The 9,641-nt window shown below is 38.4% G+C and overlaps 1 protein-coding gene across 6 annotated transcripts; it reads right to left on the reverse strand.

Moving 5' to 3' along the window:
• Positions 1 to 784: 784 nt before the first annotated feature.
• nfyal (nuclear transcription factor Y, alpha, like) lies at positions 785 to 9,115 on the reverse strand. 6 transcript variants are annotated; one of them, XM_008413289.2, is made up of 10 exons: positions 8,972 to 9,115; positions 8,123 to 8,224; positions 6,195 to 6,266; positions 5,311 to 5,457; positions 5,023 to 5,154; positions 4,505 to 4,607; positions 4,216 to 4,388; positions 3,525 to 3,698; positions 2,637 to 2,750; positions 785 to 1,684 (listed from the first exon to the last, which is right to left on the reverse strand). In XM_008413289.2, the coding sequence occupies exons 2-10, from the start codon at positions 8,201 to 8,203 to the stop codon at positions 1,628 to 1,630; spliced, it is 1,053 nt and encodes a 350-aa protein (XP_008411511.1). In that variant the 5' UTR covers positions 8,204 to 8,224; positions 8,972 to 9,115; the 3' UTR covers positions 785 to 1,627. The 6 variants fall into 6 exon arrangements, with proteins under 6 accessions (XP_008411511.1, XP_017161451.1, XP_017161450.1 ...); XM_017305962.1 differs by having other exon boundaries at positions 785 to 1,687; positions 6,198 to 6,266; positions 8,972 to 9,107; XM_017305961.1 differs by having other exon boundaries at positions 785 to 1,687; positions 8,972 to 9,106.
• Positions 9,116 to 9,641: the final 526 nt, after the last annotated feature.

Raw genomic sequence — 9,641 nt, forward strand, 5'->3', positions numbered from 1 at the left:
TTTGGGGTCACATGTCTTGGAAAGAAGGGAACGATGTAAATTCATTACACAACCAGGTGCAAATAAAGTCCTACTATTATAAATCATATTATTTTCCATTTATTTGCAAGTTACTGCTGCAAGTTACAGTGTATTTTCTTGACATGAATGGACTGTCTGTCAAAAATTTGAATAAATTTGTGAAGTGGAAAAAAAAAGTACAACTTTCCTTTATTTTTCTTAATAAAATTTCTGAAAGAATTAAATACCCTTTTTGTTTTTATAATCATTTATAAAATCCAGTGCAACTAACTGCCACTTCCAATTATCACCCCAAATCCCGGGGCACAGTAGTGGCAGCATCATGCTGTGTGAATGCTGGACAGGGAAGCTGGTCACAGGAGATTGAATATAAACGGAGCTAAATACAGCACAAACCGAAGAAAAACTACGAGAGATGGCAAAAGCTAGAGACTGATGTACAGATTCACAAGTGAAATATCTGAAGCAGATTTAAACATTGATTATAAATTGCAGGCAATGCGTTCAGTTTTTAATAAAGACTGAAAATATGTCTATTTAATTTTACTTTATATGTACATGCCATTGTGCGCCATCACACAATATTCCAATAAAACACATTAAAGTTTGTGGTTGTAATGTTACAAGGGTTCAGAATTTTGAATAATTTTACAAGGCACTGTATTTGGTTCAGCTAAAAAAAAAAGAAAAAAAAAAAACGTCTGCCCCAGTTAAGACTCCATGGGCTTTCCTAATTAGTTCTTAAGTAATGAAACAAAGTATCTCATTTCTTAATAAAATTTTAATTGGCATGTTTTTATGAAGACAATGTCCTTTTCACAATTTATAAAAAAAATATTGACATTGACAGATGCTGATGGATAAAAATCTCTATCTACAAAGAAAAAAAAAACACCTAGGTGGACTTACAGATGAAAAGTTCTCAACTATACATGAATGAAGTGTGTATTACAAAGAATTGCTTTTTTCCCCCCCAGCAAAACACAAAGTCCAACTATAAATTGTATAAAATGCATCCACAGAACAATAGTCCTTTTATACAATGTCTTCACATTACTATCACATTTCTGGAGCACCATGTACTATGCAGCCATCAGGCAAGTCCAAAAAGTACACGGATTTAAATAATTACATTTTTATGTAAAGGAGGAATCAATGATACAAAACAGCAGGGTAACATAAAGTAACAAATGCGTCAGAAAACAAAAAAAAAAGGTACCATTAAAGAAAAAAAAAAAAGTGCCAACTGGAGACAGATCAACAAATTGTCAACAGACCAGAGTCTGAGTGTATGGCTTTGTGACTGTCTTCCCCCCCCCCCTCTGTGTGATGAGTTGACGAAAAAAAATCTTAAAACAGAAAAACAAAACAAAACTGGGCTCAGCCAACATGATAACATCCTCCATTTTAATGAAGAAGACCAGAGAAGTCTCCTGGCTCAGCTGTGGCACAGCCAGCTCCCTGGAAGACCAGTAAAAAAAGTTGAGAGAGAAAAGAAAACGCCACAGTGAAAGCGCTGCTGGGTGTGTTGAGGACTACAGAAGAGTGTGTCGGATGGTCAGCTGGGTTGAAGAGTCACAGGCAGGTCATGATGTCAGGGAAAACGCTATGACACTCTGATCATCTGAGTCACTGTCTCATCAGATGCTGCCGGGGCGATTTCCTGCTGCGAAAAGAGCAACCGTTTATTACGAGAAGTTTTAACAAGGCTTCCTGCCAACTTTAAATGTCTTCATTTCATACTTTTGCTGACAAATTCTTTTTTTTTTTGTACGTATGTGTGTGGCACGGATGTTTAGATGAACATATTCAAGAAAATGTCATACAAGTACAGAGATAATTCCAATATGTAGATAATCAGTTGTAGGTCTAGACACAATTGTACATAGTCTTTTTTGGAACTGTGCATTTGAGGAAGAACTCAACTGCAAACCTATGCTGATGTTGGATTTGGCAATGTGGTAAAGCACCACTTCCCCTTGTAATTAGATAAGCACTATTTTAAAATCTAACATGTCGACAAAACCAGAACACATGCATTTAATACAGTAAATAACAACATCAGATTTGTCTCGTTTTATCTGTAAAATTCACCCAAATGTTAGCGCTTTGCTAAACAAGAAACAATTTCAAAATCTTTAAAAACATCAGGTTTACTTTTAAACCTTGTACTTCACAGGGAAGCCAAAAAAAAAAAAAAAACATAAATAAAAATGTCAACGAAATGACCCTTTTACAATTCTGTTTTCGAAAAGCACGGTTTAATCACGGGTTCTGTTTCCATCTTAAAACAGACAATCAGTTGGAATGTGACTAAAGGTCAACGTAAGAAGCTCTCAGTAAAAATTCTGAAGCTTATCTCTTCAATGATAAAATAAGAAATTAATTGTAGTAATTGCATTTTTCCATGCTCAGTTTTTGTCTCTCCATCCTTATCCAGACTTGGAAAAGTACAAAATAGAATTCCACGATTTCCCAGAGTTTTCACACATGCCTTGGAACATGCGTGCATCTCAAATATGAAATTACTCATCCATTATGAAAACTTAAAAAAGTATGACAGACAGGTTGCAACTTTGGGGCTTGTCTTTTCCGCCCCCATCATAACTTCTTACTTGCGATAGGCCTAAAGCCGCCGCCTCCTCCTTTTCTTTAGGGGAAAAGAACCGCCCTCCGTCTCCACGCTTACGCTGCATAGCATGACGGTGACGAGACTCGTGTAGATATTTCTGCAGGAGACAAGGAAATTAATTTTAAAAATGTACGAAAAATTTTAATTAATTGATTTATTCCCTTATGTATTACTACTAGATAGCAGAAGGTCATACCCCAGCACCAGAAGTTTTCTTTACTTTTTTCCATGATGTAAAAACAGCAAGATTCTCATCATGTTCATAATAAAGTTTTATAGTTTGTGTTTATTTGTTTTGAAGGAAAAAGAGAAAAACCCACACATGCTGCAAAGTTTATATTTATATTAAGAATAAATGGCATTCTCTCAAGTTAATTGGCTCCATGCCTCTGAGCCCTATGCTTATAAATACGGGTCCAATGTATTAAGATCAGATAAGGCATGTTGGACTTCAGAAGACAAGTGATTATACCAAAAAAGATCCTAAACAGACAATATGAACAAGTACACACACAGTCCTATGGCAACATTACACTTTCCCTCTGATGCACTTAAACAGACGTAACACTACCTAAACATTGCTACTACACTGTGAAACTGTGGTATTTTTTACTCGTTTTGTCATACTGCAACAACTTCCAACCGTCCTGGCTGGGGATGTGAAAAACCAACCAAGGTGGAAACAGTAGCCAAAATAAATTAGTCCAGTTCAAAAACAGTTCCACTTTTTTCCACTGCAGATTTAATATTTGAGCCATTTTCACACAAGTACAAGTTACTAGATAGACAGCTTATTCAAGAGCCTTACTGACGACCATCAGTAAAGGCAGTTTATTGTAGTTTTTCTCTAAGGGAAACAAGCACTGCTTACCCTCCTCTCCTTGGGGATCTTGCCCTCGGCCTCCAGTTTGGCCCGGGCTTGCCTTCGCTTCAGAATACGATGGTATTGTTTGGCGTTGACGTACAAAGGCTCTTCCTCCAGCATTTCGGCTCCCGGGAGGGGGATACGCTGCATTGTGGGAACGCCGCCTCCACCCGGCACCATCTGATAAACGCAGGAAAAGAAACATGAACAAAGTACTCAGAGACATTTACCATGTTTAAGACTTAAAAGTATGCAGATGCATAAATCAGTCACGGTATGTTACCATACAACACTTCACATCCACACCTTTTGCAACTAAACGGACGTTCTCAGTTTAAGTACTTAGTTTTAACAGAGGGACGACTCAGACCCGATTGCTGCTTTCACACAGAGTCAGTCAAATAATTTAGCAAATCAACTAAAGTCCCAAAAGGTGGACCATGACAAATTAAAATTGATTAAAATCTATTAGTCTTATGAACATTAATTATGGAAATGCTAGAGGAAACACATAGCAGGTGTGATGACTCATGAGAGCATAACTTAACATATTCAGACAACACTGAAATGATCAAAACGACCTCTGTGACAAAACCAGAAATTGGCTACTGTTGGTTCTTGTTTTCCCCAAACTCTGCACCCATGTGTCAGTGTAGATGTAAAAAGACAGGAAAAAATAAATAAAGATGCTGAGTACCTCTGCACAGGGTCTTACCATGACCATTCCACCTGCATTGACCATGTTGCCGGAGACAGGCAGGGTGACGGTCACAGTGCCTTGGCCGCTGTTGGTAGTGTTGGTGTTGGCGCCCCCTGTTGCTTGCACTATCTGAGCACCTGCCAAGCTGGCAGCGGGGATTGTGATCATCCCTGGAGAGAAATAATTAGCACCGACATTGTTCAGACTCGCAGCTAAAAATAAATAAATATGCTTATGAAGTTTACACACTACAACAACAACAACAAAAGAGAAGAAAGAAATGTACCCTGCTGTAGAACAGAGCCATCTGCATTGACGGGCTGGTAGACGATGGTCTGCCCGTCAGCTGTCTGTGCCACCTGTTGACCCTGTACGCTGATCTGCTGGCTCTGATTTACAGCATAAAGAAGAGATATTAGAAAATATAGACTCCATGTACTCATTTTTACCCTCTGGAGGGAATTATCTAGCAGTTTAGTAACTGAAATGTGTTTTTAAAGGATAAGTCATATTTGTGAATGCTCCAGGGCAGGGGACCAGTGATACATAAAGATTTTAACGGTTTACACGACCAGAACAGCTAAAATGTTCTGTCATGATGTTTCTATAGAGTAAAATCCATTTACTGAGACGCCAGAGTGAGTGAAAAGTTTGAAATGTTAACAGCTGGATTTAAAAAAATCCAACTGTCGTTGCCACTTTCCGTTTCTGCAGGAGCAAAACCAGAAAGCAGAGGCTGCTAGCTTCTGTCTTCTGTGGTACAACAGAAGGTCAATGATGCTGAAGACTGTCAAAATGAATGACCTGGTTCTGTCCAGCAGTGATGGCCGTCTGGGGCTGCTGGATGATGATTTGTTGGGGCTGACCCTGCTGGCCCTGGAGCTGCAGAGTCTGACCACCTTGCAGCTGTATCTGACCAGGCTGCACCAGCTGGATCTAAGGAGACAATTAAATGCATTGTAATTGATCATCAATGCCATAATAAAACCGAGACAAAAATGTTATGATCGCTATAAATGTGGGCAACATGCGACGTTACAGTCTACGACTGTTAAATCTAATCACGGATCTTCACGGACACTCGTCTTTTACCTGCTGCAGACCTTGAGCTCCAGACACAGGAACCTGCATTATGGTCTGCCCTTGACTCCCTGACATGGCTTGCACCATGATGGGCTGGCCTGACGATGTGATGAGCTGTCCACCGCTAACCTGTACCATTAGGGGCTGCCCCTGCACCTGCAGAGAGGAATACAAAGCTATTAAAGTGGCCCCGACGCGGTGTGACCCGTCAGCGCCCACATGGGACATGAAGGGCTGCATGCAAGTAAAATACAGCTCAGCTATGCCAAACTTGGGGAGAAAGTGTAAGAGAATATGTGTGCGACTGATAAGGATAAACTTATAAACTCTTAACTTGTATAAAATGCATCTTGTGGAAGTAAAATAAGTCTCAAAGGAAAAAGCCTGAGAGAATTCATCAGTTATAATGCAAAAAAAAAAAAAAAGAAACATTACAGAGACGACATCATCATTACAGCTATGAATGAGATGCAGCTGGCAGCAGTGGCAGTGGATGCATCCTTTTCAATGCTGAACTCCATAAAGTTCACATTACTCGTGCTTCCAACAGTACATCGAAAAAAACAAGAACATTTTGAACTTGTTTTTTTTTTTTTTTTTAAAGCAGAGAAAACACAACTTAGACAAAACACAATGACCCGTTTTCTGTTTTTTTTTTTCTTTCCTTTCACAGCCATTGGAGGAAAGTCGCACACACACTGCAGGCTGGCAAACACAACACAATGTGCTGAGGAACATGCAGTACAGGTAGTTGCAGGAAATGCTGGAGGCGGGACAAGAAAGACGATGGTTCAAAACGCGACAGACAGGTCATGAGAACAGCCCTGGGTACGGCATGCAAACTGGTCACTTATCGAAGCGTTACCGCAGTGACAGGGCGGCTGTGACACCACTACCTGGAGTGTCTGCACCTGCTGGCCCGGCGCCTCTGCTTGCAGCTGCACAGCCGTCACTGTGCCTTGTGTCTGCAGGCAAGGCAGGACGTTACACTCTCAGACAAGTACGGTAAAGCCCAAAATTACTCATACCTTCGCCGATTGATACTTCAGTCATCTTTGTCTTCTGGATGGAAATAATTAAAGGACAATCAAGGACAACAAGACGTTTTGTCTGCATTATCTCGAGCCTTGCGGCTTTATATTTTAATTACTGTTTTGAGAAAAAGCTCTCAAGCCGCCTGAGTATTTTTCTGCAGACTGGATAGTTTTTGGTACAATGTTTTCAAAAAAATCATCCACATTGTATCCACCAGCTCTGAGAGGATCCTGTAGAAATCAGGTACCAGCAGCGACTCATATCAGAATCAAACTGATCACTTCAGGACATAAGTCACTTGATTAGGTCACTTGATAAAGATAAAGGTCTATAGAATCTATAGAAAAACAAAGCTATCAACACTGTTTTAAAAAGCTAGTCATCAAAAACAGTTAAAGTGATTTTAAAAAATCTGTAAAGATTAGGTTAATGGGATAAAACACAGAAGTTCCACATTACAGCAAGCCTTAGACATAAAAGAAAATATTTTGTAATAATCAACTAAATATAAATGAAAACCATGACAAAGTTTTGGTCAGTTTTACAACAAGGAACAGCCTTCCATGTAACATTTAAAACTGACCTTACATCACTTCACAAGGCTTTGGGAACATTATGTTCCCAAAGCCTGGGAACATTTTGTTCCCAAACAACCAATGGTTGTACCCGGTAAGGAAATGTGGTTCTGTGACCGACGAATTGTTTATAAAGCAGGGTGTCACTCCTGCTTGGATCATTGGTCGTAATTTGTCATGTTGTCATTTTCCAACCAAAATAGAACTAGTCACTGGTTCTGGGGATTGTATAATATAAAATATCCAGAAATATTCAACAGCCAATAGGCATCGGTTAATAAACGCAGTGGTCCAAAATGGAAGTGACAAGAAACAAACCAGTGACACACAGGAATAAAAATAAAATGGACTGACGAATTAACAGACGAATCAAACTAACCCAGAATCCAGATCAGAACAATTTGATCGTTGTATCAAGATAACGGACAACAACTAGTACTGAAAGAACCATGAATATGTGTAAACACGGCATTAAATACTAAAATTAGAACTGCATAATATGTCAAATTGCAGTAGTAATTGCAATATTACTGTGTGTAATAAAATAATCAATTTATTTGCTAGATTAAAACTGCAGCTTGTTGAGAGAGAGGTGAAGACATTGAGAGACGGTAAAAGCAGAAAAGAGTCAGGAAATGTGGATTAATTAATTAAGTTATGTCATCACCATTTTGAGCAACAGGATCAAAAATAATTCCTGATATTGTGCAAACCTTACAGAAGTGTATTTTTACAAAGTAAAAATATTAAAAGATATATTTTAGCCATATGCTGAAAATTATATATTTTGTATTCATTTGAAATGATTATATTCAGGTAAGTTTTTTGAAAAATTGACAATGGTGAATAACAAAAAACAAAATGGCTGAGGAAAGCAAGATGCAGGGCAAACAAGAAAGAAGAGTTTAAAAAAACAACAACCAAAAAACAAATTTAGACCATCATAAATCAACTAACTCAATCACATAACCTTTGAAAAATTGGATGTTTTCCTGCACTTTGTTATGTGCTTTCATTATTTCCTGCCAGAAAACAAAAGCGAAAACATTAAAATGTCACACTGGTTGAAGTAACCTTGGGCTTGTTGATAAATATCAGAAAAATAAATGTGACTTCCTTGAGGGCTCCTTTAATCTGGCTGCTTTAGAAAATAAAATGTGATTAAAAGAAATAAAGCAATGTTAAATAAACTGCTCAAAGTGTGGTCTCACCTGCTGCTGGATCTGTCCATTAGCAGTCTGCACAACAATCTGCTCCCCTGTCGTAGTGGTGGCAGTGGTGTACTGCTCCATGCTTTAATATGATCAATCCTCCTGAGACAAAGGCATGTACAGTTACACAGTTATTAATACATTCGCATATTTTTAAAAAAATACATATTGCCAGCAGATATTGTACCAAACAAACATGACTGTCTTTGCTGATTATTATCTCGTAAAATACGTCTTTCTTTATTTTCTTTTATTTTTGCCGTGTTTTTGTTGCTTCAATTTTAAACACGCAACGCCTACATATCTTAAATAAATTCAGCAATGTATTATAAAACAAATTTTTTGTATCTGGAACAACATAGAAGAACAAGAAGGGCAACATTTATCCGTGTTTTATTCACTGATGTAATAATATGGGGCTAATAAGGCTATGAGAGCTAGCTGTGAGCATGATGGTAAATTCTAGAAAGCACAAAATGGATGCTCGCTATCTTCAAGGGGAAAGTCGGGCGTTTTGCTTGTTTCAAACTGTAACTACACATTAGCTGGCATACTCATCCGCTGATGAGTTTACGGCTTTATTAGCAAACGCCGCGTTGTTTAACACTCATTTTAGCACAAAGGCTAACATTAGTGCAGCAGGGAGCTCATGTTTTTTCCCCCCAGTAGCCTAACACCGAACGAGAAGACGAAGGTCTTTGTGGCTAAACAAGTCCTCGGACACAGCGGTCAAAATTACTCTCAAATTTAATTTTTTTCTTGCATTAAGCAGGGTTAGTAATTTGGTTGGTCCATGACAAACCAATCCGTGCTGACAACTACCAATGCCTTCAATCGTGGCTCCCTTACCGTATCTTCACTGTCCGGTTTCCCTCTGATTGGCTCCAGTACAGCTCGCTAAAACCCAATCAACAAAGTGAGCGGACAAAATGGCGCAAATGAAACAACGGCAGCTGGGAGGAGGTGCGCAGCTGCGTGACACATGACTACAGGGGACGTATCTAGGTGCAGTACCCCTACCTACCACTGGATGGTGCTACATTTGCCAATCATTAGGTGCCATTAAATTAAAATGATGCTGCAACCAATGTGCATTATTAATTTGTAGTAGTGATATAGTGATACCTGGTATAAATATTATTTCTAAAACACACTCAGTATTTAGTGTATTTTGGAACAGTTGTGTTCACTGTTTGTTAATTTGCTGTGAATTCTCCATTCACATGTAGGATACAATGGAACAAACACACACACACACACACACACACACACACACACACACACACACACACACGCACACACACACACACACACACACACACACACACACAACTAAGGACCAAAGGTGTTACAATACATTAAATAATTAATTTTTTAGATACATTTTGAAATGTGACATTAGATAAAATGAAAAAGTAAATTATCAAATTATTAAAAATACAAAGTTTTATCTCTCAAATGCATTATTATTATTATTATTATTATTATTATTATTATTATTATTAAAAAGTTCCTTCAC

The sequence above is a fragment of the Poecilia reticulata genome, linkage group LG7 (assembly GCF_000633615.1).
Source record: "Poecilia reticulata strain Guanapo linkage group LG7, Guppy_female_1.0+MT, whole genome shotgun sequence".
NCBI lineage: Eukaryota > Metazoa > Chordata > Actinopteri > Cyprinodontiformes > Poeciliidae > Poecilia > Poecilia reticulata.

Excerpts from the sequence above, each read along its gene's own strand:
- nfyal (XM_017305961.1), bottom strand. The coding sequence starts at position 8,203 with ATGGAGCAGTACACCACTGCCACCACTACGACAGGGGAGCAGATTGTT. Across the intron at positions 4,389-4,504 it reads TGGCTCTGTTCTACAGCAGG|GGATGATCACAATCCCCGCT; the intron begins GTACATTTCTTT and ends ATTTCTCTCCAG. Across the intron at positions 2,751-3,524 it reads AGATCCCCAAGGAGAGGAGG|AAATATCTACACGAGTCTCG; the intron begins GTAAGCAGTGCT and ends TGTCTCCTGCAG.